At 41.3% G+C, this 26,443-nt stretch overlaps 1 protein-coding gene across 11 annotated transcripts in view; it reads right to left on the minus strand.

Annotated features, from left to right (window-relative positions):
- Positions 1-23,856, minus strand: part of APTX (aprataxin) — a 45,636-nt gene extending 21,780 nt beyond the window's left edge. For 2 of the 11 annotated variants that reach the window (XR_006410314.2, XM_044386863.2), the window contains exons 1-9: positions 23,770-23,832; positions 16,179-16,214; positions 15,921-16,057; positions 14,581-14,627; positions 14,058-14,360; positions 13,364-13,423; positions 12,345-12,571; positions 6,776-6,879; positions 5,837-6,018 (exon numbers count right to left, since the gene is read on the minus strand). Coding sequence is in view for 7 of the 11 variants with exons in the window: in XM_044386863.2 (XP_044242798.1) it covers positions 5,864-6,018; positions 6,776-6,879; positions 12,345-12,571; positions 13,364-13,423; positions 14,058-14,360; positions 14,581-14,627; positions 15,921-16,057; positions 16,179-16,207 (1,062 nt within the window). In the remaining 4 variants the exon portion in view is untranslated. Of the gene's footprint in view, positions 1-4,880; positions 6,019-6,775; positions 6,880-12,344; positions 12,572-13,363; positions 13,424-14,057; positions 14,361-14,580; positions 14,628-15,920; positions 16,058-16,178; positions 16,215-23,769 lie in introns of those variants that run through there. The other 9 variants (XR_006410316.3, XR_006410315.3, XM_044386866.3 and 6 more) reach the window with 8 other exon arrangements.
- Between the last annotated feature and the right edge of the window lie 2,587 nt (positions 23,857-26,443).

Here is a 26,443-nt window from a genome sequence, read left to right on the forward strand (position 1 = left end):
GGACAGTTTGCCTCCTTTTCAGTCTTAGATCCCATGGCAATAGCGTGGGATGAAAGGAGCTCCCAGCATATGGGAATGATGTGTGCAGTCCACATTAGTGGTAAACAACTATTGTTTTGCAAACTGCTCCTCCCTCATCCATGAAATTCTAGTGTGACTCTCCACTCCTCACCTCAAGATGGTCCTGTTACTTGAGATGGCCAGAGTATGCCATCCACCGAAGAGACACAGTGATTAGTCTAGAGATGATTATGTGACCTAAGCAAAGAAGTCAGGGTGCTTTCTGTGCTTTGGCAGAAATGTGGAGGAGTGAGGGGTAGAGAGGATTGAGCTCTCTCACTCTGAGGCCCGAAGCTGTTTGTGCTGCCCCCCTGGAGAGTCGCAACACAGGAAAGCAGAACTAAGAGATGGAAAGGGAGCCTAATGGTATCATTTAAGCCCCTAGATTCAGCTATGCTCTTTGCCTCCCCCATGGACCCAAAATCAGCATAAAGTAGAGAAAATGAAGACTTCTTTAAAAACTTACTTTACAGGTTAATGCATGAGTGCAAAGAATTCCTTGCACTTTAGAAAGCTCATCTGACAATTTCAGTCTTAGGGGGAAAAAGACCTTGAGGACAGAGCAATGGGAGCTAACCAGCTGAAGACTGAGGACTCGAATCTTACAGGAACTTTAAATATAATTTAATCCAAGGCCCTAGTTTTAAATATGAGAAGCCAAGGCTCGAAGGGGAAAAGGGCTTGCTTGAGAGAATATTCACTGAGGCTTTACAGATCAGATAAGGTTAGAGTTTGGCAAAGGAGACTAGGATTGTGTGCTGGACTACCCCAGTGCCTGGCCCTTTCATGTTCATGCTTGTTTAATCCTCAACCTGGGAGGTACATATTTTAGTTCCATTTGACAGATGATGAAATTGAGGCCAGAGAGGTTAAATGACTACCCTAGTGCCACACATCTAACACGGAACAGAGCTGAGCCTCAAATATAAACCTAAGGTGATTTTATTTTCTACTCAACATTTACATGAAAAAAAAAATTATGAGGCAAGACAGAAGCAAGTGGGACTTAGGAGAGCAGCTTATTCTCAAATAAGATGTCAGTGTCTACAGTGCCTGGCTGGCTTAATCGGTAGAGCATGGGACTCTTTATCTTGGGGTTGTGAGTTTGAGTCCACGTTGGGGACAGAGTTTACTTAAAAAAAATTTTTTTTTTAAAGCTGCCAGTGTCTAAGAGGATCTGGGAAGAGTCGAGGAGAGGATTGCAATAAAGGCCAAGATCTGGTTTAAATTGCTAAATGAGCCCCTTAAATCTCCAAGTTCCCAGCTGCCTTCTAAAAATTGAGGAAGTTGAAATAGACGGTCTCAAAATAAATTTGTAAAATGGAACAGGCAAAAGGAGTTGAGTAGTGAATGGCCCAGAATCCTAGAGGTCTAAACTCCTAAACTCCTTTCCCACTGCTCCAGGGCCTGGCTATTCCCTTCCCTGAGGTTTGGGTAGAGAGCAGCTGCTGATAAGGAACACTCAGGCCCTTGAATGTGTCTCTGATTTGATGAGTCATACAATGGCCTAAATAACACTAATAATGCATCAGAGCACTAATCATTAGTAGACTCTAAAACCCAAAACCCATTCCTTGATGGTAGAGCTTGTTTACTAAAAATAAAGAAAAGAAAAGAAAAGAAAAGAAAAGAAAAGAAAAGAAAAGAAAAGAAAAGAAAAGAAAAAACATAAAAAGTAGATTACTCCAGTTCAGAGAGTTAGACTCTCTGGAACTTGAGAGCCCTTTTCTCCAGCTCTGACTTAAGATCTGTTATGAACTATTTAAGGTCTACTCTTCATGCTCTCATACAAAGCATTCACTTGCTCAGTTGCAGGTTCATCTTTGTCATCGTACCTACCTTCTCTTTAAGCAATGAAAGAACTCGATTATAAATTTGGCTTCTTGGCTAGAGTTGAAATAACCACCCATATTCGACCATTTTATTTTAATAAAACTGCTGCCTTGCCTGGCTATGATGGGGCTTAAGTAGAAGAGCATAGTCCCTAATGGACAAAATACAACTTGGAGTCACAAATGTGAGTTATATGCATTTGTCCTACTTTTTCATGCCAGTATGCCCTGTACCTTAAGACTCCATCCGATTGTAACACAATAATAAATCTGGGATAAATAGGCAAAGAAAGATCATTTTTTCTAGTGGTAATGTAACAATTGCCCATTTGGGAGAGAGAGAGTGGCATGGGGTCTATATACCTCAATATTTCATGTCCTTTTTCTGGCCCCTCGAAGTCATTATTCACATTTGCTCTTCCAAAAATTCTATTATTCAAGGTCAGAGTAGCCTGGCTGAACAAAAAATGTAGAAGTGGTCACCTCATTCTTCCAAATTTCCCTTCATTATATCTCACATATTACACTGTGATATAGTTTCTCCTTGGCTGCAGTTTCTTATCAAATATTCTCATTTTGATTTTAATATCGATATGCTAAACTACATAGCATTGTTGATTAGATGGGAAATTAAATTGAATGTTTTTGCAATATCTGTTTTTAAAAAGTTCACTGGACTCTTCATCTGAAGTTTAGTTAAATGTTCTGCAATTCTCAAGTACATGTGCTGAGGCCTTAATGAAATCTCTGCCTTAGTCAGAGATTACTTACGGAGTCCAGCACAGTCTGTACTGTTAGCATACTGTACCCAAGAGATATTGCCACTCCCACTATCCTGGGATACATTCATGATGTAACTGATCTATTTATGCAGATGACTGGTTTTAGTAGTGTGGATTCACTGCCTTTTAGATAGCTCATGGTAAGTCTGTCAGCCAGGGTTCCTGAGCCCCTCAGACCTGCTGAGGATTTCTCTATTTCCCAAGATTCCTGCCTCCATGTGGTGGCTAAATGGGAGCCAGAAGCCAGAAGCCCCCAGGATGTGTATGTGCCAAAGGGTTGAGGGAGGAGCACTGAGATCAAAGGAGAGGATCCCAGGGACATCCTAGAGATGGGGTCTCTCCCCTCGTCCTCCACAGTGATCCCAGACACCTCCTAAAATCCCAGATGCATAGTTATGACCTTTTTCTCCACAGCAGAGGTTAAGTTGGGGTCCACAGACCCCCAGGGGGTCTATGGAAGCACTTCAAGGGTATATAAGATGTGTATATATACATTATTCTGGGGAGTGAACTTCATGGCCTTCATCATATTTTTTTAAATCTAATCTATGGAAGAATCTTCAGAGCTCTGTGGAAATCTTCAAGTTATAATTACTGGGATAGAGAGAGGCAGTTAGGCCAATTCTGACAGATCAGCCCTGAATCTCTGATATCCAGCCATATCCAGTGTATGTGCCTGACTACCAGATTCCAGTCTCCAGAAAACATCCCTGAACCTGCAAGGACTTAGTGACCATCTCAACTATGGTCGGGTCCCTGAAAGGACCATTTGTACCTGGATATCTCATAGACAAACCCAGACAAACCCTGAGCCTAAGGTTAGCTGAGTTCATCACAGATCCCAGGCCATGCCTCTGAGACTGCCCTCCAAGCAGGAAGAGGAGATGGGAGTCATTGAAGAGGGATAGTCATCAGCTCTAGGCCTTGCCCCTATAATCATGGGGCCTGAGGGCCTCCCCCCAATCCCAGTAGAAACAAAGCACCGGTCCCTATAGCCATTCTCCCTTATCTAATGCCCAACGTATCCCTGGATCCTGAAATAAAACTGACCCTGCAAAGGGAAGGAAGGCCTGTAACTAGCCCAGAAAGCCAACCAGAGAAAGGTGTGTGTATCCTCACAAGGCAGAGTCTAATCTGGGAGCTTCGGAAAAGGTGCTTGGAAGCCCAGAGTTCATTTATACTGTGGTTCTCAAACTTTAGTATGAATAACAGTCATTCTGAATGTTTTTGTTGTTGTTTTTGTGTTGTGTTTTTTTTTTTTTGACAGAGAGAAAGCGAGAGAGAGAGAGTACTCGAGCAAGGGGAGGGGCAGACGGAGAGGGAGAGAGAGACTCCCAAGCAGGTTCCATGCTCAGTGCAGAGCCCAACGTGGGGATCGATCTCCAGACCCTGAGATCATGACCCAAGAGAAAATCAAGAGTCGGGCACTTAACCAACTGAGCCACCCAGGCACCCACTGAACATTTGTTTTATAATACATATTCCTAGGCCCAAGGGATTATGATTCAGTAGTTCTGGGGTAGACCCAGGTATTTACAGGCTGCAAAATGAAACTAGCAATTCTGATGTCAGGCATCCACGGAGTATACCTTTAGAAAGTATTCTAGGGTTTCTAGGGGCTTTAAGGCATCAGATGTAGAAAAGGACCTTTAAAGGAACTGCCAGTCCTCAGAGAAATCATTGAAATGCCACGGAGAGCTTTTGGTCAGCACAGGCCAAAGGCCCCTGGGGGTCTATGGCTCCTACTGGTTAGTAATACATTAATATTCTTCAACTAATAGGGAAAATGAGTTTGACGCACCAGAACCAAGATCAACTTTGAAGCCCAGCAACCTTTATAGATTATTAAATTTTTATGCTTTAAAGGGTCATAACAATGGTACCTACCCCATAGAATTACATACAGTGAGAAGTAAATGAGATAATTTGAACAAAGTGTTTAGCATAATGCCCAGACACACAGGAGTTGAGCAAGTGTTAGCTGCTGTAATCATTAATAATGCTAATTATGACTGTATCCATGCTCACCAAGAAACCACTGTAGCATCTTGTTTGTTTGTGAAAGACTGAGGTCAAATGTGGTTTCTATGGATTGAGGTTTTCTCCAGAGGGAAATTATTATTAAGGGTATTCTTTTTTTTTTTTTCTTAACTCAAGAGCAAAAAGAGTCACATCCTCAAACAGATCACCAGTGTAATCAAAAACATTTTAAATTTCCCTTTACTTCCAGTTCTGACATTATCCAAAAATCGACTTGCTCCAACAGTGCCATCCAAATTTGTTCTGAGTGAAAAATGAAGCTACGGGGTTCTGTGCAACTTTTCCGTCAATAGCGACCTCTGCATGCATCAAAACTCAATCTGTGACTGTTACCTGAACTCCCAACAGTTTCCAACTACCTGGGAGAGCTGCCCCAAACAAATAAACTTTATTTTCAGATGAAAGATTCACTCAGACCAGCAAGAAGACTTTACAGCTGAACCGTGATGAACATTTGGCCAAGTATTCCCCACCAGCCAGGAACCAGAAAACTCCATCTCTCCACCCCCTCATCTAGCCTGTTTGCTTAAAGCAAATAAGAACTGGTGAGACACATTTCCTGAGAAGGGAGCATGGGTGGTTTTGGATAGAAAGGAATGAAAGGGACAGAAGCAACTAAGTTTCTCCATGAAGAAAGGAATGAGAAAGAATATTACAGAATAGATTAAGATCAAAGAACAAGACCAATTAGTGCCTTCAAGATAAATATGAGACCTCTCTAGCTGCTCTGATGAAGGGCACCACATGCCTCTGGGGAGAAAGGATTAAACCTATGGACAGAAATTTATAGCCCACCCTCTTCCATATCTTGCATTAGGTCAGTTTGAACATGGCTTTGCCCCCCATTAATCAGACCTGACATGGGTCCTGGAGACTGGGGGTCAGGCCTGTTCCAGCCACCACCACCAAAGAACACATCCATGACAAACACAAATTCCTAATTCCTAAACTACTTCAAGTCACCCCATATTGTAGCCACTCAGGAACAGAAGAGGCTTTGTTGTTTTGTTTTGTTTTGTTTTGTTTAAAAAAAAAAAAGCTGCATGTTTTAATTCAAGAAATAAAAGTTCACAGGCAATCCAGAACAGGTGCCAGGAATTTGCTCTAAACAATCAGCCACACCTGCTCCAAAGTTCAGGCTCCGCACAATCACTCTGGCCAGTGCCTCCTGAGATGCTCTTTCAGCTGAGGAATGGAAGGCAGCAGCTGCTGGCACTCGTGACAACGGAGGGGCAGCTTCAGGAGCTCAGGCATGCCATCTCGGACACTCACTCTCCCAGTGTCCTGTACCATCTCTATCACAGCTGCAAGCAAAGAAAAAAGTTCAGAGCCCAGATACTCTGAAAAGCCAATATAATATACCTCCCAGAAAAGCAAATCTGACTCCAAATAAAAATGTGCTAGGTCCTAAAGCTAGTAAACTTGAGGTTAAACTCACTGTCGGGAAAATGGGCTTGATCAGATTCTAAATCTGAGCAACCTGTTTTTGAGATAATTACATTCCTTTGGGACACACTGTAAGCAATTCACGTTATTATGTCAAAGGCTTAGCACAGTGCTTTACCACTGGTTAGCCCTCAGTCAGTGGTAGCTGCCACCATTAATGTCCCAGCATACTGAAGTTCCACAGTACACGCACTGGGAAATGCTCCCTTCTACATACACACAGCCCTCCCCTGTTAATTAACCACTCATGACACGAGGCAGCCCCCAAGCTCTTAACCAGCTGATGGCAGAAAAGACAACTGTACAGAGTTTTCACATCCATAAACTCCAATAATTCTCAGGGCAAGATTTAAGTCCCCTGTTATTACAATAAAACACCTTTCTGACTCTGACATAACAGCTTTCTAGGTTCCCCCCAAGAAGGCTGTTCAAAGCAAAGTGGCAATCCTAATCAATCCAAATAATCCAATTTCTTTTAATGAGTCTCTCTTTATAGGGACACAAAGTTGTACATGGGCTTTTAAGGCCAGGTAATTTTCTAAGGAAACAACTAAATCAAGTATAAGAATAGCTGAGAAAATGAAACAAATGTGAAAAAGAAAGAACTCTGTTTACCTTGTGATTCTAGGAAGTATTCTGTATTGAAAGAATTCCAATGTTTTTTGTTTTTAAGGCAAGGAGAATCAAAATCCTGGCTGATCACATGAAGGTGTACATGGCTAGTTGAGAGAGAATGAAACTGACCATTAAATCCATTAAAAACTATGGCTTAATCAAAATGACAAACTAACAGCATGTGTATATAAAATATTGCTAGTGTTTCCATTTAATCCAATTCATTCAATCATTCACTTAAGAACATTTAATGCTCACTAATTACCTACTAGAGCCAAGCATTATTCTAGCACTTAGAATTTAGCATTGAACAAAATGAGAAAGGCCTATGCCCTTATCGAAATTACATTCTAATAAGGAAAGACAAATTTTAAAAACAAAACAAATAAACGGGGAAAATTCAAATCAATAACATTGCTAAGGAAAAACATAAACCAGGGAAATGGGACACAGAGTGCTCAGGGGTTAGAAGTTACCTCTTCAGCTAGAGTGTTAAAGAAGGCCACTCACAGGCCGTGTTTTGAGCTGAGAAAGCCGTCAGGCAAGCAAAGATGTGGAGAAAGAGTGTTTTGGGGAGTGGGGATGCCAAGCGCAAAGACCCTAAGATAAGAAAGAACTTGGTGCAACTGAGGAAGAGAAAGGTGACAGATAATGGCTGGAATGGTTCAAGCTGAGGAACAGAGACTAGGCAGGAGTCATATCATAAAGAGTCTTGCAGGTTGACAAGAGGTTTGCAGTGTACTCTGCTTACATTGTCTCTGATTTGCACTTTTAAAAGATCACTCTGGCTGCCCTGCAGAGAAAGAACTATAAAGAGGGTGACAATGGATACAGAGACGAGTTAGGAAACTACTGCAGAAACAATCATGCCTTACATTGGAGCTGTAGTGTTTGAAATATACTTTGCAATAGAACCAAAAGGACTTCCTAATGGATTGGATGTGGTTTAGGGGAGGTACCACTTACAGGGATGGGGAAGCTTAAAGGAAAAGCAGGTTTGGGAGAAAAAAACAAGAATTCTCCTTTGGACTAAACTGTAGGATGCGTTTTTGTATAAATTTGACTCTCAGAATCATTAATATTTCCTATTCTCCCAATAAATAATCAAAACCAACCAATACATGCAGGAATCCAAAATGGCATATAGGCGGTAACAAATAAACCTAACAGTATTACAAATGAATAAGGGAACCACACTGAAGGGAGTCAGGAAGAAAATAACTAGTGAAATGAACTTTGGATAACAGTAGTTTGGATACTGTAAAGAGGGAAAGAACTGTATAGAAATACTGTGAGTAAATGTCTTTCTCACAGGGTTATGGGTTAGCAATTCTGTAACTATTTTATGTGTACACTAAGACCAAACAGGAAAGTGAATTTATTATAGCTAATGAGAGCCGGATTTTTCACCGTTGGAGAAAGAAATTACAATAAAGAAAAGGGGGAGACAAGAATGAATCTTGCAGAATTGAACTGGAGCCAGAGATATCAGTATAAACTTGTGTTTTTCCATACACATACACAAGTAGATAAAGAAATAGGGAGGTGTCTGTATCTGTGTGGATTAAGATTCATGCATGTATTTCCTGGCCCAATCCGCCGAAAGGACCTACGAGCAAAGACACCCTGGAATCAACCACTTCTCTCAATATAGAAACCTAGTATCCAAGTCTTGGTTTATAAATATCTTTCTCCAATAAAAGGAACTAAATAAAATAAAAGGTTCATTCCAGGCCTAGAACAGGAAAAATATAGGATGAGCCCGGAACATCTTGTTCCAGAAAATAAAGAAGTACTCAAAAAATGTTGGGGCCCTGTCAAATGATTAGGGACTCAACCTAAAGGAGCTTCCAAGGACTAAAGCTAGAACAATTCAAGCAACAAAATGAGTAATGATAGACTAAATTAAAACCTATGGAATAAAACAAATATCTATGAGTCCACACTGATAAATAACTGAATAAATACATAATGAGGGAGAAGGGACAACTCTTTAATACAGAAGAATTCTAGGGGTGCCTGGGTGGCACAGCGGTTAGGCGTCTGCCTTCGGCTCAGGGCATGATCCTGGTGTTGTGGGATCAAGCCCCACATCGGGCTCCTCCGCTATGAGCCTGCTTCTTCCTCTCCCACTCCCCCTGCTTGTGTTCCCTCTCTCGCTGGCTGTCTCTATCTCTGTCGAATAAATAAATAAAATCTTTAAAAAAAAAAAAGAATTCTAATTAATAAATTAAAGAGAATGAGGGAAACATAAAATCACCATTAGGTAAACACATTGTAATAACTCTTGCAGGCAAGACCTTCCAATAAATGCTAAAATCACTGGGCAAAAGTTTGGGGAGAAACAGGATACTAGCATAGTCCCCAACTATTCAAGACATTCATCAATTACAAAGGGAAAAATAGTAACTCTGAGGAGACAAACCTGGCAGACACCACCCTAATGAAGTGATCAAGGTTAATATGAGTAATAAGCCATCTCGATATCACATACTCCTTGATATGATGTACTCAGAAGGATGCAACATCACCTCTGTGGCATTCCAGAGGCAAAAAAAAAAAAAAAAAAGCATAACTTCAATCTAATCCATGAAAAAATATCAGATAAACCCAAAATGAGAGACATCCTATAAAACGAACCAGTAATCATCAAAAGTGTCAAAGTCATAAAAACTAGGAAAGGAGGAATAAGTGTCACAAGTTAAGGGAAGCTAAGGAGAGACAATTAATAAATAAAACTAATAAATGCAGGATCCTGGATTAGATCCTGGAGCAGAAAAACATAATAAAAAAATTAAAATAAAAACAGGTGACATTCAAATAAGGTCTAGAGTTTAATCAGTGGTGATACTATGGAAGATCTTTGTTTTGCATCACACTTTTTAAATATTTTCTAAATGGAAAATATATTACTTTTACAAGAAAAAAAAGTTACCTTTTCCTCTCCATAGTGTTTATTTAAAATTATAAATAGTGATCATGAAAGGATATGTAAGTGGCAACTTACTGCTCATTTTGCTTCCCACCCACACTTGCCACAGCTCTTTTTAACATTCTTAGAACAATAGCATTATTACTATGTGAAAAGCACTCTATAGTCAAAGGGCTCTGTTAGCCACGGGCTGTGCAGCACTGGAGAAATAGGATTATGATTATGGGTGACTTTTACCCTAAATTTTTGAATAAGGTTTTAACAATAAAATATTATATACAGTTGATCCTTGAACTGACCCCCCACACTATCAAAAATCCAAAAGTGTAATTTTTGACTCCCCAAAAACTACTAATATCCTACTGTTGACCAGAAGCCTCATCAATAACATAAACAGTCCATTAACACATTCTTTGTATGTTATATATACTATATACTGAAATCTTACAATAAAGTAAGATAGAGGAAAAAAAATTAAGTCACAATGAAAAGAAAATACATTTACAGTATTTTACTGTATCAAAAAACATTTGCATATAGGTGGACCTGCACAATTCAAACCTATGTTGTTCAAGGATCAACTGCATTTTTTTAAAATGAGGTCCAACATACATTAACCCCATGACCTAGCAACTTTAGTTCTAGGAATTTACCGAAGCGCAAAAAAATGAAGTATGTGCATGATACACACAACATACATGAATCTCAAAATCATAATGTTAAAAAAGGTCCGACAGAAGAAAAGTACACATTGTATGATTCCACTGACACGAAGTTCTAGAACAGGCAAAACTAACCTATGCAGAAAGAAATCAGAACAATGCTTGAGGGTTGAGGGGAGGATTAATTGAAAAGAAGCGCAGGGGAGGGGAATGCAAGTTGGTACAGCCACTTTGGAAAACAGTATGGAGGTCCCTTAAAAAGTTAAAAATTGAGCTACCCTATGATCCAGCAATTGCACTACTGGGTATTTACCCCAAAGATACAGACATAGTGAAGAGAAGGGCCATATGCACCCCAATGTTCATAGCAGCATTGTCCACGATAGCTAAATCGTGGAAGGAGCCGAGATGCCCTTCAACAGATGACTGGATTAAGAAGATGTGGTCCATACATACAATGGAATATTACTCAGCCATCAAAAAGAAAGATTTCTCAACATTTGCTGCACCATGGATGGGACTAGGGGAGATAATGCTAAGCGAAATAAGTCAGGCAGAGAAGACAATTATCATATGGTTTCACTCATTTATGGAACATAAGAAGTAGGAAGATTGGTAGGAGAAGAAAGGGAAGAAAGGGGGCGGTAAACAGAAGGGGGAATGAACCATGACAGACAATGGACTCTGGGAAACAAACTGAGAGCTTCGGGGCAGGGGGGAATGGGATAGACTGGTGATGGGTATTAAGGAGGGCACGTATTGCATGGTGCACTGGGTGTTATACACAAGTAATGAATGATGGAACATTACATCAAAAACTAGGGATGTACTGTATGGTGACTAACATAACATAATAAAAAATTATTATAAAAAAAAGAAGAAGCGCAGGGGAACTTTCGGGGATATGACAGAAATGTTCTGTATTTTAATCAGAGTGATAGTTACATGGCATATATGTTTGTCAAACTGACCAAACTATAAATCTTATGCATTTTGTTGTATATAAGTTATGCCTCAATTTAAAAGAAAGAGTATTGATGGGGAAAAAATGTGGCACAAAAATTTCATTTGGTTAAAGTGTCCCATCATATAAGTCATAATTACCTGAATAAAATGTGAAGAATGTTAGGCAGGTAAAAAAAAAAAAAAGTAACCAAAAGAAATTCTGACACATGCTACGACAGAGACAAACCTTGAAGACATTATCCTAAGTGAAATAAGCTAGTCACAAAAAGACAGATACTGAATGATTCCACTTATATGAAGCATCTAGAGTAGTCAAATTTATAGAAACAGAAAGTAGAATGATAATTGCCAGGGACTGTAGAGGGGAATGGGATATAGTTTGGGAAGATGAAAAAGGTTCTAGAAGCAAATGATGGTGATGGTTGCACAACAATGTAAATGTATTTAATGCCATTGAACTGTAATACTTAAAAATGGTTAAAATGGTTAAATTTTGTTAGGTATATTTTACCACCAAAAAAACAAACAAACAAATATAAGATAAAAACTCCAAAATCCAATTAGTCTGCTTATCTGTTGCTTAGGTCTAAAGAACTGTGGAAATCTGTCTTGCTTGCATTCTTTAAAAAGACTCAGTTATTCCTTTCTGAATCCTTCTGGGTATGAGCCAAAGGCAAACAAGCTCTACATATTTCTCTCATTTTATTTTAAATCTTAGATCTATGGAGTTGTCACAACAAAAGTCAGTGATGTTTGTCTCCTTCAAAGCAGTGGTCCTTAATCGTTTAGGGGTTTACAGATGCTTCTGAAAAATCTAATAAAAGTCACAGGCACAAAAAATAGAAAAATCACAGGCAAGTCAGGCAGAAGGGTGGAAGTTTCAGCCCACCTTCCTCAGAAACATCCCACCCTAGTCTCCCGGGCCTCGGGACTATCTGCACACCCAGGCTGAATCCATCTGTCCACCTAGACAGAACCAGAATGCACTAGCACTACACACAACACTTACCTCATGCTGGGAATGGCATGGTAGCCCAATCGGAAGCGGAGTTTGCTGGACCCAGCGAAATCTGTGATCATCTTTTCCCCTACAGTGTGCATGTGTTTGAGGAGCTCAAGGTGTTCCCTGGTCACAGCCTTCAGACTGGAAATGGAAGCCCATGGTAAGACCAGCCAGTGGTAACGAGCCTTTGGGTATTTATCCTTAATCACCACCACCTGCTCATCTTTGTAAACCTAGCAGAGGGGCATAAGAGAAGGAAACAGACATCTACCACACATTCACTAACTCACTTAATTCCCAACACAATCTCATCTAAAAGGTTTCAGTATCCCAATTTTGTCAGATGAGAGCTGAGACTTGGGTGGGTGTCTTGCACAGTCACATAGTTAACAAAGTGGGAAGTCTAGGATTCTAAACCAGGTCTAGTTGACTCCAGAGTGTGTGTTTTCAATCACCACACTACAAAGAATACACAAAAAATGCACAGTACGAAACAGTTCCTAAGGATCTGATGTAACATCCCTGCAAGCATTAATTCAAATGCACCCTTCTCCACTCTAACCCAGTAGACTATGTGTCACAATCATGTGTTCCTAGAAGCCCTAACAGATCTGGCCCCTTGTCACCCAGGATGTAATTTAAGAAGAACTCAAAGACCCCTCCCAGGATTGATGCCTGATTATTTATCCCAGGGCAGCACAGTAACTACAGTCACAATATATTACCTGACACTCCCTTGAAAGAAACCCCACTAAGGTTAACATAACTTCCCTTAATAGCACCCAGAAGTTTAGGAGGAACAAGGAAGAAGGGAAATTCATTTGAAGAACTCAGCTTCTCTCCAAAGAATTTCAGCTGCTAACTTACTGACAATGGGAAAAGATAGCTGTTCTCACAAAATAGACCAACAAAACGAACCTCATTCAGAAGGACTGATCTCCTTTGCCTTCATTTGTAGTTATGACCTCTGTGGAGTAGTCACTTAAAACATGAAGTGTATTTCAATGCCAAAATTTTATTCTGACCTGCATTTTGGGATCCTGCATAGAGATTTTCAAGCCTTGACTCCAGTGACCCAATGATTCCTGAAACAAAAAGGGGCAATACAAATTGCCATGTTAATAGCTGTATTTGGCATTAGTTAATATTGTACGTCAGCTAAGCCCAACCATACTGAGTAATGAGATTAGTTATTAAGAATTAAGCTATACCCCTTTTACTCAATCGTTTGCCTTTATAACCTAAACAGGCTCCATTTTCTTCCTATACAGGATTCAGAGCGGTGTGTCTAGATGAAGGCTGGAGGTGCCCGAGTATCAACTGCATCTTCTTCGCCCTTCCCACTCCATCTACAGCCTAACTACATTTCCACTTTGACATCAGGATGTGAATCACATGATCTATGAACAGTGTTCCAATGCTAACCTTCTACAGATAAACACATGACTGACCCATTTTAGCAGTTCAGTGTCAAGTACACCGCCATTATCTCCCTGCCTTCAAGTGGCTTGCCTCAGGAATTCAAGAGAAAAGTACATGAAAGGACATTCACCCAAGTGATTGATGACACAAACAAGTGACTCTTTCATCATGGTTAATAAGCCTCGTCATGGTTAATAACCCCTTAAGCGTATCTGGGCTTTACAGTGTACAAAACAATCAAGCAGTCATTATATCTCATTTAATCTCCACATCATCTATCAAGCACACCACCCTCACCTTTCTGGTAGATGCATCTTTCCCCTTCTTTGAGGGCACAGAGGATTGGCTAGGGTCACTCCTAGGTTCCAGTCCTATACAGGACTCAGCTTCCTGGGCAGCATCCCTTTCTGTAGAATCACTGTTGCCTGACCTCTTTCTCTTCCTGTGTGTTTCTAGGCCAGGGCTCTCTGCCTCTTCCTCAAACTCTACAATATATGGATAAAGTTCATTCACCATGTGGAGAACCTGGCCAGGCTGCAGCTTCGCCTCTTGGTCCTTCCCAATTATGACTGAGTCAATGCTGGTGGGATTGACCCCTACCTATAGAAAAATCAGAAAATAATTACAATGATAGCAATACTACCATTAGCAGCATAGCCACTGCTATGTTAGCCTCTGACTGCATGCCAGGCCCCATGCTTAATGCTCACTTCCACATATGACAGAGAAGCTTCTATTAGCTGGCACAAACACTCTAAAATCAATAGCATAAGAAAATCATCAAGCACAAAACGGAAATCCAAATTACAAACACACATACCTGCTTCACCTTGACATATCCTTTGTTACACTCTGCTTTCAACTGTACTGAAAGAGATTTTAAAAAGTTAACCTAAATGCCACAAAGAACCAAGCCCTCGCTCCTATTCTCCCTGAGGACAATGAAGGCTTACTCCAGGAGGCAACTTGACAGGGGTTTCCTCAAAGGCCTATCAGCAAAACTTTCTGTTACACAGGTAGCTGGGCTCCAAATCCTTCCATAAAATGTCCACCAGCACACATACTCCCTTAGCTCCCGCTAATATCCCTACGAAGCAGCTTCACAGAATCCCCACAAGTCTCACTATTCCAGTGCCCTTGGCCCACTCAGGATCGCAGACTCTGCAGTCAGGCTCCTGGTTCATGATTAAATCAGGCTCCCACTATTTAATACAACTATGAGATGCCTTCAATAGAGAAAGGCAAAAGATACATTCCTGCAAAACAGAAGTTCAGCTGGCTTAGTAGGCAGAGTGAATATTCTAGAAAGAGGACTGCAGGAACAGAACAGTCCGAGCATATGTGGGAAGAAGTAACACTAAACACTTGTGTTCAGAGAAGTGAACAAAGTTTCTGGGGTGAGACACGGTGTACAGACCCCAGAGCTGCTCTCTAGGAAGGACAGGCAGAAGACAGGCTGACATACAAGTCCCTACAGTTGTTGTTATGAAAGGGGAGAGAGTGTCTGCTTCTGTATCTTGAACCTAGCCAGCTCAAGTATGGCTTTTTTTTTCCCCATTTAGATTAACTCATACGGGAAAAACCATAATCAGTACTGCAGACTCCAAGCACTGAGAAACTCTGCTATGGGGAACACACATGTGGGGCCTGACTGCAGTGAGCATGTCCAGAGTTTACATGTAAAAAATGAGGTACATGGTAAGGCTTCTTCCTAAGGACCTTCATTTCTTTAAATCCCAGGAAAGGCATTTCAAGAGCTAGATGCCCTTAGTCTTATAAAGATAACCCCCTCTGTGTGAGGCATTATGTAAAGGATGGAACTATAACATCACTTCTCAGACATGGCTTCAGTCTGGAGGTCCTAGAATTCAACTGTCTCACTGCCCAATGAGGACTCTCCCCAGACAAAGCAGGGTACAGCACTGAGGTCCACCACCCCATAGTAACAGGATGGAACCCGCCTATTCCCAACACTGAATATTAACCACTTCCAGAGGGTAGAATGTGGGGTGAACGGGTCCCTGGTGTTAGCTAAAAGAGCTCAGTTCCTGAGTTTTATTTACGGCAGACAAAAATAGCAATCTAGGAAATGTGCATCTTTGGTTATCATTATCCTGAGGAACAAAACACAGTAATCTGCACATTGCTATAACCAATTACCTTGCTGTCGAGAACATTTCTTGTCAATGATCTTGGTTTCTGGACCACGCCCAACCATGACTGCTTCCAAATGTGGAAGTTTGATTCGTTGGTGCCGGTTATCCTGTCTCACCAACCAGCACACCCGCATCATTACTCTGAGAGAAAAAACAGAAGAGAATCACTGGAAAAATTAGCACAAGTCCTCCAGGGCCACACCCCAGTACCACCACACATGCCATCTACCAGTGACTTCACCTAGGTCTCAATTTTTCTCACCTGTAAAACATGATGATGACAGGACTCATGAGGCTGCTGTAAAATTAAATAAGATAATGTATATATTTACCTCTGTGCCTAAATCAGGCTAAGCAATCAAATATTTATGTTTATTGATATACTCTATGTGCTGACCATTAGCCTACACACTGAGGATAAAAGAATAATTAAACATTGTACCTATCCTTGAGGAGCCTGGAGTATAGTGGGGCAGACAGACTCATATGTCAATTATTACAATATAATGTGAAAGCACAATAAAAAGGGATTAACCAAATATGGCATTAGACCAGGGAAAGGAATAACTGACTCTTGTAAGGTACATCAAAAACAACTTAATGAGGAAGGGATATTTATGCTGAGTTTTAAAGAATGAGAAGGAGTTTGCCTGGCAGAGAATTAAGGACATAAGAATAGAGGATGTTCTTCAGTCCACAGGCGTCTTTATGTGTATTAGGTTTCACTCCTTAATCATCATAACATTAGATGATTAGAACAATACATTTTATTGCCATCTACCAGAAGATTGTCATAATAAATATACAAACCTCCAGTGTCTAAAGTGTGAATGTGGCCCCTCTGTGCAATACACAAGCTGTACAACAGTGAAGGAACTGGTTTTCTTCTGAAAACAACCTTTAGGGGCACCTGGGTGGCTCAGTCGGTTAAACATCAACTCTTGATTCAACTCTTGATTTCAGCAGGTCATGATCTCAGGGCCATAAGACGTATGCATTGGGCTCTGTGCTCAGTGGGGCGTCTGCTTGAGATTCTCTCTCTCCGACCCTCCCCACCCACCCATCCCAATCACCGCTCCCTCTGATCGCACACGCTTTCTCTCTCTCTCCCAAATAATTAAATAAATCTTAAAAAGGAAGGAAGGAAGGAAGGAAGGAAGGAAGGAAGGAAGGAAGGAAGGAAGGAAGGAAACAAACAAACAACCTTCATGGCCACACAGGGTATAGTGGAAGGGAAAGAGACAAGAAATTTGGGAGAGGTGAGGCCTGAACAAAGGCAGGGCAAGGGAATGGAAAGGAAGAAGATCCAGAAGAAATTGTGAAGGTAGACTTAATTACTGACTGTATTTGGGGAATGACAAAGGAGTAAAGGGAGACAGAAATCAAGACTTCTAACTTGGAAATAGCCATTAACCACAATGAGAAATAAACAAGGAGACATAATTTAAAGTTAAATGGCAGATGAAGAAGGGATGATTTCTGATTGAAACACAATTAGATTAAGATCCACAGGTCAGGGGCACCTGGGTGGCTCAGTCGTTAAGCGTCTGCCTTCAGCTCAGGGTGTGATCGCGGGGTCCTGGGATCGAGCCCCACATCAGGCTCCTCTGCTGGGAGCCTGCTTCTTCCTCTCCCATTCCCCCTGCCTGTGTTCCCTCTCTCACTGGCTGTCTCTCTCTTTGTCAAATAAATAAATAAAATCTTGGAAAAAAAAAAAAAAAAGATCCACAGGTCAAGGTAGAATATATGGGTAGAAAGCTCAGGGAGAGGAATGGGCTGAATGTATATATTTGAGAGGCATCAACGTGTCAGAGAAGGTGAGGCAAAGAGAGAGCATGAGATCACCCAGAGAGGGAGAGCAGGGAATTATGGGCAGGGACAGGACTAGGATCTTTGGGATGCCTCCAGAAACTTATCTTTCAAGCCTCCAATACCCTCTTTTTGAGAAACGTGCCCTGCAGCACTTATCAGGCCCTCTGCACAAGCTTTGTGTCCAAAGGGAAGAAAAAAGGAACAAGAATTTTAAAAATCAAAGTTTCATTACCATCTGCAAAGAAAGGATAATGCAAAGGAACAGTGAGCAAATGAGTGCTGAGTTGTTGCAAAGTCACAGAAACTCGATCAGTCAGGAAACCACCCAATTGAAAAGGTCGAGAGGCCTGGTAAGGAAGAAAATAAGTGGGAAGGGACACTTCAATTTTAAAAGCACAAGTGCCAGGGACACCTGGCTGGCTCAGTCTGAAGAGCTTAGGACTCTTGATCTCCAGGTCATGAGTTCAAGCCCCACACTGGGCGTGGAGATTACATAAATAAATAAAACTTAAAAAAAAAAAAAGGGGGACAAGTGACAACACAGATTTCAGCAATGAGGGGTAGAAAGCAGACCTTGTTGGTTGACCCAGAGGAGCTGCCCCAGAGAATCACCAAAAAATGGCAGAGGTATTGAACACTAGGCTGAAAAGTTTAGACTTAACAATCAACAAGAGACAACTGCCAAGTTATTGAGCTGCACAGCAAAGTGAAACAACAGCTGTGTAGGCAGGCTGGAGTGGAGAAGTCTAGACTCAGAGATTAGTCACAAGGCTGTCAACATAATGACCAGAGTGAGGTCCAAAAGTTCAGCAGGTCCTTGTGAAGGAGTGGATGCAAGAGCAGGGAGACTCAGCTGTAACCCTAAAATCCTAAATCTGGAGCCTCAAATGATGATACTGCTACAGGCAAGTCCCACTTTTAAACGCTATGTGTTCAGAGGGGCATCTGTTTGCACTTGCTGGAAACTGATGAATGAGCAGGTAATGGACTGAGAAGTGAAGCATGTCTTCATCAGGCCTTGGGAAATAAGTCATGGTGATTGACTACTCACAGTAATAACAAAAGAAATCTGGAGAGAGCACAGTTTGAGCAGGGAAAGGAAGGAATCTGATGGACGCTGAGAACATGGGTGGTTGTTGCAGCATAATAGGAACTACCCCTCCTGCCCTATACACACACACTCATTCCCACCAAAGTTCTCAAGTTATGATGTTCCTATTTACTACTTCTTGAGCAGCTAAAGCAGTGACTGCACAATGTTTATGCAACTAACCTTCAGCAACATTTTGGCCCATTTTAGCCTCCAGTTCCAATTTCTAGGAATGAAGCACTTTAAAATACGGGGAGTACAATGATAGGTGCTCCTGAATCTTTAAAATAGTCCATCCAATAAAACTCCATGAACTGCAAGTTCTATGACAGAAGTCAAGCCCATTTTTTGCTTACCAATATATCTCCAGCACTTAATACTTGGATATGAGAACACAATAAATATTTGCAAGTGAATCACCAGATGATAATCCTATCCAGGTTCTCCTCCCTTCCTTCTCTTTCCCCTGCTTTGGCTCCTCTTCTTATATGGTCCTTTGTTCCTCTCTTTGGGCAATCCCATCCTCACATCTATGCAAAAACTCCCTACTTTTCATTCCAGTTGTAGGGACTGGTCAGGAAAAAATTCTGGTTATATCTTAAGGAACCAAAGTGATCTGATAGGCCACACAAGTCCAGCAATCTGATAGCATGGAACAGTGCTGTCCAACAGAATTTTTTGCAATGATGGAAGTGTTGTAAACCTCACTGTCTAATAATGTAACCACCATGTGACAATCAAGCTTCTGAAATGTAGCTAGTGCAACAGAGGAACTAAAGTTCTTAGATTTTTTCTTAAACTTACATTTAAATAGCTACATGTGGCTGATGGCTACCATGATATCCAACCCAGTCCCAGAAATTTGCCCAAACTGATAAGTCCCAAATTCCTCGGGCTTTAGGTTAAGACCCTCATTCTCTAACCCCACAAAGGTTACTTTTGTCACCTTCTACTTGCTTTCATAGAACTAGCCCACACTTCCCTTCCCCCAGAATCACATACGTTTATTCTTACACACAAATACATCTCTCAGGTATGATGTACTGAGTCACGTCTCCCAAGTAAGTCATTCTTAATATGATCTCCTGGCATTGGATTATACCCTTTCCTGCCTCCTAGAATCCCAAATCCTTCTCAATTTCCAAGTCCCACCTCCTCCAGGGAGGCCTTCACTGGACTATCTTGTCTTCTCTACATCTTGCCATAAGGTGCAGTCACTTTATCTTCACGGTTCCCTGAAAATTAAATGTGGGTGTAATTCTACTCTCCAAATGAGATTATAATCTCCTTGTAAACAGCCTGTATCACTACCTATCCATACAGAAAATTCAGGTCTCTAGAAGATCACGGCCCTGGGCTAGGCCTGGCCTTAGACTTCTGGATAACCTCTGGTGTTCAGCATGCCTTTATCTAGTGCATACTATCTGCTAGGCACTTGTTAAATATCTTACTTTTATCATCTCATTTAATTTTCCCAGCAACTCTCATTCTAAGGAAGAGAAAATTTAAGGCTTAAGAAAAAACAGGTAACCTATTTTTAGTTTGGCATAACCAATGTGTGCCAGAGATAGGCTTTGAATCAATCTTAAAGAATGGGTTCTTAATCACTACACCATATACCTTTGCCTTCACTCATTTGATCATTCAATTAAAATTACTACATGCCGGGGCACCTCGGTGGTACAGTCAGTTAAGTGTCTGACTCATGGTTTTGGCTCAGGTGGTGATCTCAGGATCATGAGATCGAGCCCCATGTCGGGCTCTGTGCTCAGCATGGAATCTGCTTGAGATTCTCTCTCCTCTCCCCCACCCCTCCCACTCGTGCTCTCTAAAATAAATAAATAAATATTTTAAAAAGATGGACTACATGCCTACTATGTGCCTTGTGCTATTCAAGTACTGAGAATAAAGAAATAATATATCTCACTCATATAATGCAGGTGTAATATACCATGCCTGCCTTCAAAAGGCTCAGAGTCTTGTGGGGGAAAGAGACACAAAAACATTTATAATAAATGTAGCAAGTAAATGACTGGTCTGTGCAGATTATCATGGGAGCACAAGGCTGGAGTACCCAACCCAGACTTGGAGAAAGGAGATGTCAAGGAAGATTTCCTATAGGAGTTAGACCTAAAATGAGTCCTATATATAAACGATGTGAACTAGGTGAAAGGGTCATCCTAATGAGGCAAGAAGGAAGTGGATAAAGGAAACAGGGAGAAGATTCAAGTCAAAGGGAATAGGAAGGGCAATGCACAGAGAAATAACAGCGTGCACATGAAGAAGCAGTTCGGTGTTGCTGCAACCTAAAACATGAGGCAAGAAAGAGGCTAGAGACACAGGCAGGTCCAGAATAAGCAGAGCCCTGGCTGAGAAGCTCAAACTTCAGAAGTTCCACTGGATTTTTCAACGTCATAAACAACAAATATTTGCTAAATGAATAAGAAAAAAGATCAGATGAATGGACAGTATTAAGCAGGACTTTAACACAGATCTGTGTCAAAGATCATTCGGGGGAAGAGGGTAAGTGTTACTTACAAAACCTCATGTGAGCAGACACATGGGGAACAGGACTGGAGGTGGGGAAATCAGTCAGAAGGCCATCATATTCCAGATGAAAGATGATGGTGCCTAAAGTAGTTCAATAGTAGGGATGAAGAATAGAACACAGATTTGAGAAAGATTTGGGGGGTAAAATCATCAGGACTTAGTGATCTATGTGATGAGAGCAAGTTCAGGGAAGACACTGAGTTCAGTTTCAAGTTTGTGAATTTTCAACTGTCTGTGGGACTTGTAGGCAGAGCTGTCTAGCAGGGTGGTCAGAGGTGAGGGTGAAACTCAGAAAAAAAAGGTCTGACAACTTTGATTTGGGAGCATGTAGAAGGGAGTTAAGCCAAGCCAATTGATGTGCTCACTAAGGCAGTGTATACAGAACAAAAAGAGCAGTGGGCCAAAGTCACAAGCCTTGCAAATACCCATTTTAGGGGAGGAAGAAAAAAGACTATGCACAGGAGAAATGGCTGGTGAGAGAGACACATGGAGAAAAAGCTAGAATGTAAGCTCCTTACACAGAGGCACTTTGTCTTCCTCATCTCTGTATCATAAATGTTTGTTAAATAAATCAGCTGAGGGGCGCCTGGGTGGCGCAGTCGTTAAGCGTCTGCCTTCGGCTCAGGGCGTGATCCCGGAGTTCCGGGATCGAGTCCCACATCGGGCTCCTCCGCTGGGAGCCTGCTTCTCCCTCTCCCACTCCCCTGCTGTGTTTGTTCCCTCTCTCGCTGGCTGTCTCTCTGTCACATAAATAAATCTTTAAAAAAATATAATATAATATAATATAATATAATATAATATAATATAATATAATATAAAATAAATCAGCGGAATGTATTGTCCTGTAAAGCAAAGCAGTAGGGGAGTGAGAGTTTCAAAAGCAGCAAAGGGATCCAAAAGTGACTAAAAAATGTCTATCTGGTTTGATAATCAATTACTGTGACCTTAAGGTTAAAATTTCAGGGGAATGATAGGTCCGAAAGCTAGACTGCAGAAAGGAGTGAAAGGTGAGGAAATGAGAGACAGAATTTAGAATACTCTTTAAAATAGTTTGGATAAGAAAGGGAATAGAGTTACTGGATGACAGCTAAAGGAAGGATGGACCACTAAGACTTCCTTTCTTTCTAGCTTGGGGGGTTATGGGGCAGGTGACCAGGGATCTAAGAAATCTGACATATTTTTATACGACTAGGACATAGACAGGGGCAGAAAAGACAAACAAAAACAAGGTCTCATAAGTGAAAGTATAAAAGAAAGGTAAGAAGCAAAGACACAGGGTTTCTCTTTGATCAGGACAGAGTGAAGGGAAGTGTAAGTCTAGATGATTTTTTTAAGGAGGGAAAGCAGGGGCAAAAATTTGAGGGAAACCACATGGACCTCAAATCTCTCCATAAAACAGTAGGTAGGAGTGAAGTGTTTGGGAGCTTAATGAACAGAAGAAAAAAATCAATGTAACATAGTGGATAACATTCGGGCCTCTTAAGTTCAACTGCTTGAGTTCAAATCATGACTCCATAACCCACCCACTGTGTGACCTGACGCCAATTTTTTAACCAAACCTTTATTTCTTCAGCTGTAAAACAACGTTAAGAATTACTCTACAACACAGGGTTGTCACAAGGACTGAATGCGGAAGTGCGCAGGCAAAGCTCAGCATCTGGCAAAAAGCAAGCATTCAACACTATTAGCACTGGTTAAGAGTGAAGACAGGATAAAAGCAGGAGCTAAGGATATGTAAAAAGATCATCCCACAGCACTGAATGTGCAACTAAGGTGGAAGGGCACAAACCTGTATTGTGTCCCCACACGGACCGTCTTGTCTCAAGTATTCTAACGATTCCCAATAAAAGTAAGATTCCCCAAAGGCTCTAAACCTAGACCACATTAATTCCAAATGGAAATTATATCCCTGCTTTATTGAACCACTATCACGGACTGCATGAGAAAAAGCTTGCTTCTTCTGGCCCTCCTTTTAGCCCTGTTGAGGATGACGTGAAGATCCCTCAAGTTCCTTTCAGGAAGCGTTTCTAGAGGAAACAATGCCCATACTGACAAGCTGAGCCGCCTCCTTGGACTGGACAGTGCCCACTCTCTCAAATCTTTTTTCTGCTTGTGTTGTGACCAGGGGCGGCGGGGGGGGGGGGGGTGGTGCGGGGGGGGGGGGTGAACGAACGTGAAGTGGGACGACGACCAACGTGAGAGCCTCTGAAAAACGGCCCAAGGGAGCTTGAGCAAAGTGAGACGCCGAGAGCCCGAGGACGGAACAAAGCCTGACGAGAAAGAAGCCATAAATGCGTTATTCAAGGAACATCACTCAAGGGCAGTAATGGCCCCGGCCCAGGGCCCACAGCCACGGTTTTCCCCCCGGCCAGCAGAGGAGGTAGGCCGACAACCGCCTTACCTAGAGACGGCGGAGACAGACACGCTCAAGTCACTCTTCAGAGCCGCACCACTTCCGGCGCTGTGTGATGACGTCATGAGGCAAGCCTGCGAGCAACCAGCGACGTCACAAGTGCCTGTCTAAAGATTGGCTGAAAGGGTCTCTCCCAATGCCCGATCCGGAAGCGTGGGCCCCAATTGGTCCCTCCTGGCCGAGAACGTAGGGCGATTTCTAGCAATGAGCAGTTTCGTTCCGAGATCTTCTTCCCTGTCACCACCTCTTGAGTCCGGAGAGACCTCCCCCTGCTGTCCCCCCTGTGGCCGTTTCTAGGCAACTGTGCAGTGCCTTGACACTCCCTTTGTTAGTAGAAGCTCGCTACCTTTAATGCCATCTTTTCCGCCGTAGAAAGTACCTGCTGTGGCATTGTTTTTCTGCCCTCTTTCAAAACTGCAATCGACACTCTTTTCTCTGGGGAGAAAGGGCTGGAGGGGCTTAAGGTGGGGAAACCTGATAAGATTGTTTTTTGGTGTTTTTTTTTCCATTATAATCTTTTATTTAGAATTGCATGTAACTCATTTGTGTTGTTGGGTTTTGTACTGATGCATGTATGCCCTGAGGTGCATCCTTATGAGTGAAGAAAATAAATAAGAGGATTTTCAATAGATCTAAGAAAGGTTAATCCTTTTCAACTGAAAATCTCCTATCTTTGCTTAGTGGATTTGGGTCTCCCTGAAGTGAAATACTTTTTCCCCAATGCATACATTGTAACTACCTTTTCTTTCAGGTAAAGAATGTGAAGGTGGAATTTGAGGGATGTTAATTTTTTTTGGTGTTATTTTTTTATAGTAATTTTTTATTATATTATTGTTTTCATGCTGTCTTTACTAAATGAACTGGCTGACAAGCAATTAGGGGGGAGAGAAGCAGCAGGCTGCTTGTGTGAGATGGGTTTACCGATTTTTATAGCGATTCCAGGATATTCCCTAAGAGTCATATATTCCAATTATTCGAAGGCATTCTGGCAGATGGAAAAATTCCTATCTTGTGGGTGAAGGCATAGTTTATAATTTTTCTCAAAACTAAATAAAAACTGAGCCTTAAGGAGTCACATTTCTTGATCAAGATGGAATATTATTTCCTTCCATAGAAAAGCAGAGTTAAGATAGAGATACCAGAGCTATCAAAATAGGGTGGGAGAATCTTCCAGGAAACACAGAGAAGAGACTTCCTCTTTTTAGCAGTGAAGATGCAGGTTTATATTAGGGTCACACCAGGAAGTAGGGGAGCACAGGAAGCATCTTAGCGGCCACACAGCCTTCATGGTTGTGGAATGTGATTCACACTACTGGAGGTAAAATGAGGTAGCTCTGGTCACCTGACCAGTTCCCTCAGAATTAAGCTTCTCTTAGCCTCTGCTTCTACCTGACCTGCCTTAGTGTGTCTTGCATTCAAAATTGATTGGATTATTCTAATTGGGTTGTTTACTGTATATTGTGCAAAATTGGGCAGTTTCCATGCCCAGCCTACTAGGTCTAGCCCTTTGTCTATAGCATATTACTGGCCAGAGAAGTAGGGTCACATGGCACAAGGGCATGACAAACAGTTAAGACTTTCACAGACCCCAGAACCAAAAATGTATCACAAACAGATACACAGAAATTAATAAAAAGCCACTAATGTCGTGGCCCTTAAAGTGTAATCCTTAGATCAGCAGCAGTAGCCTCACAACACCAATGAACTTGTTAGAAATGCAAATTCTCACGCCTCACCCCAGGCTTACTAATTCAGAAACTTTGGGGGTGTGGCCCAGCAATCTGTTTTAACAAGCCCACCAGGTTATCCTGATGCATGATCAAGTTAGAGATTCAAGTTAGGAAGGCAAAGACTTCAAACTGTACATCATGATAAATGTGTTTTGTTGGCCTGCTCAAGGCTTTTGGGGTTTTTTTTCCTTTTTCAAATTCAAAAAAAAATTATTTTTAATTGTGGCGAAATACACATAAAACTTATAAGCCATTTTTAAGTATACAGCTCAGTAGTGTTAAGTATATTCACATTGTACTGAATTTATCTCCAGAACCATTTAATCTTGCAAAACTGAAACTATGTGTTAACTCTGTTTCCCCTTCCTCCAGCCCTTGACAACCACCAATTTACTTTCAGTTTCCAGGAGTTTGACCACTCTAGATACTGCACATAAGTGAAATCATGTAGTAGTCGTCTTTCTGTGACTGGCTTATTTCATTTAGCATAATGTCTTCCCATTTCATTACTTGTAATGTGTCAAAACTTTTTTATTTTAAGGCTAAATAACACCCTGTTGCATGTATACACCACACTTCATTTACGACTGACTTGTCTGTCAGTAGATGTTTGGATTGCTCCCATCTTATGGCTATTATGAATAATGCTGCTATGAACATTATTGTGCAAATACCTCTTCAAGATCCTGCCTTCAATTCTTTTGGATATATACCCCAAAGTGGGATTGGTGGGTCATATGATAATTCTATTTTTTATATTTGAGGAACCACCTACTGTTTCCCATAGCAGCTGCTCCATTTTACATTGGACATAAGGGTTCCAATTTTTTCACATCCTTGATAACACTTGTTATTTTCTGGTTTGGATTTTGTTTTTTTTTTTTTAATAGCAGTCATCCTAATGGGTATGAGGTGATATCTCATTGTGGCCT

The sequence above is a fragment of the Ursus arctos genome, unplaced genomic scaffold (assembly GCF_023065955.2).
Source record: "Ursus arctos isolate Adak ecotype North America unplaced genomic scaffold, UrsArc2.0 scaffold_18, whole genome shotgun sequence".
In the NCBI taxonomy this organism is placed as follows: Eukaryota; Metazoa; Chordata; class Mammalia; order Carnivora; family Ursidae; genus Ursus; species Ursus arctos.